Source organism: Penaeus chinensis, chromosome 36, assembly GCF_019202785.1.
Source record: "Penaeus chinensis breed Huanghai No. 1 chromosome 36, ASM1920278v2, whole genome shotgun sequence".
Classification (NCBI taxonomy): domain Eukaryota; kingdom Metazoa; phylum Arthropoda; class Malacostraca; order Decapoda; family Penaeidae; genus Penaeus; species Penaeus chinensis.
Genome location: NC_061854.1, coordinates 26,298,677 through 26,301,176, shown reverse-complemented (window position 1 = coordinate 26,301,176; position 2,500 = coordinate 26,298,677). Strand labels below are relative to the sequence as shown.

At 30.2% G+C, this 2,500-nt stretch overlaps 1 protein-coding gene across 1 annotated transcript in view; it reads left to right on the top strand.

The window, feature by feature from the left end:
• Nucleotides 1-2,252: 2,252 nt before the first annotated feature.
• The window catches only part of LOC125044592 (myosin heavy chain, muscle-like), an 18,185-nt gene continuing 17,937 nt past the window's right edge, over nucleotides 2,253-2,500 (top strand). The window contains exon 1 of the mRNA XM_047641321.1: nucleotides 2,253-2,500. This exon is cut by the window's right edge and continues 263 nt beyond it. Within this exon, the coding sequence (XP_047497277.1) occupies nucleotides 2,253-2,500 (248 nt within the window).

The window sequence follows — 2,500 nt, the reverse complement described above, 5'->3', positions numbered from 1 at the left end:
TATTATTATTATTATCATTATTATTATTATTATCATTGTCATTATAGTCATATTTATCATTCTCTATAGCTGTAATTATTGATGAAGTTATCTTCCTCATCATAATCATTATTATCCGCATCATCATAATTATCGTCCTTATCATCATTATTATCAGTCTTATAATCATTGTTGTTATTATTATCATTATTACTATTATTGTTATTGTTATTATTATTATTATTATTATTATTATTATTATTATTATTATTATTATTATTACTATTATTATTATTACCATTATCATTATTATTATCATCATTATTATTGTTATTATGGTTATTATTGTTATTATCATTATTACTATTATTAATATCATTATTATTATTATTATTATTATTATTATTATTATTATTATTATTATTATTATTATTATTACCATTATTATAGCTATCATTATTATCATTATTACTATTGTTATTATTAGTATCATTAACAGTATTATTACTATCATCGTCATTATCATCATCATCATTGTTATTCAATATTATCACAAATATGATTATATATATATATTATTATTATTATTATTATCATTTTTTATTTTTTTTTGTTATTACCATTACTACTATGACTGTTGTTATCATTACTCTTAATATTACCATTATTTTTTTTTTTTATCATTATTATCATTATTACTGTTATTATTATTATTATTAGTATTACTATTGTTATTATCATTATTATCATTATTATTATTATTATTATTATTATTATTATCATTATTATTGTTATATATCACTTTTGTGATTATCATTATTATTATTATTATTATTATTATTATCATTATTATTCATTATTATTATTATCATTATCATCATCATCATCATCATCATCATATATCACTTTTGCTATTACTATAATTATTTCTGTTGTTACTATTTATGTCATCATCTGCTTTATCATTAATATCAGTATCATTATTATTGTTGATGTTCTGATGTTGATGATCTGTTATGATTCTCAATATGTTCGTCATTATTATAAAAATTGCTATTATCAATATTACTGTTATTTTGATTCATTACTATTATAGTCTTATCCATTATTACCTTTAATATTACTCCTCTTGTCTTCATCTCTGTGATAATCTTTATAATTATTGTTTCATATTTTAGCATTTGCATTAGCATTTCATGAACGTTATTATTCATCCAGCCAATGATGATTACAGCGATGGTAGCAGTGATAATAACAGTAGTATTGATAGTAATTTTGATCACGATATCTATTATCTTCATTGATTTTACGCGCTGTACCAGTATTATTGTTAACACAATCTTCTTTGTCACTTCATTATATAATTGATTTGGTGTTATTATTATTTTATCAATAGTCGTATTACACAGCATATAACTCTTAGTTCTACAAAGTTTGTCACATTTTGAAAGTAAAAATGTATTAATTCTCAGAATTATTCTAACGTTCAATATATAGTAGATTTTTTTTCTCAGTGTCACTCGCATTATTACTAATCGCATCGTGTGATATACATATTTGAAGAAAAAAATTGACCTTGATGAAAGCCGCTGGGGAGAGAAAGAAAGGAAGAAATGAAGCAGAGCCCCCTCCCCCCCCCCTCTGAAATTTCCTGGGATCATTTCTGGTCCAGCTTCCACCCACGGCTTACCTGACAGCGGATGACAGTCGCGGAAGTCAGCCGTCCGTCGGGACTATTCTTACACATTTCCCGCATTCTACCATCCTCTCTGTCCCTTCTTCGCCCCTCCTCCCCAGCTTATGAGGCGTATATGAGAGGGGAAAGCCTGCCGCCGCCTTCAGAACTGCAGGCGTGGGTGCGCGAGGAGGTGGCGGGCTCGTGAGGAACATGTGAGTAGCCGAGTTTGTGTGAACGCTGTCCAAGGAAATCGGGGGTAGACCAAAAGTGAAAAGGCATCGGTTTATATGGAAGATTGTCATTTTGTGTTATATGAGGGAAATGAGTTAATAATCTTAATTACATCTTTGAATTTTTTCTCATTTATCTGCATCTCCGGCTTTCTGTTAGGCTTTGTCATGACCGTGAATTTGGACTGTTCTAGCACAGAGAAAAATTCCTTTTGTGTAGTATTATTTCATTTTTATCAGTGACTCATACGTTCTTCTATTCCTGTTTTCTTCCAGATATCCGAGAATCGACAGCAGCAGACATCCAAGTTAATCCCCTTGTACACCAGCTTCATCTTCCCCGTTCGCGCCACCAACAGAAAATCATGCCTGGCCACATAGTAAAGAGTTCGGAGCCCGACCCCGACCCGTCAGAGTGGTTATACGTGTCTGCCGAACAAAAACTGCTCGATCAGAATAAGCCCTACGACCCAAAGAAGTTTTGCTGGGTGCCTGATGCAAATGAGTGTTATCTTCAGGGCGAGATCCAGGAAGCAAATGGCGACCTGATGACAGTTACTCTTTCTACCGGGGAAGCAAAATGTTTTAAAAAAGATCTGGTGCAACAAGTTAA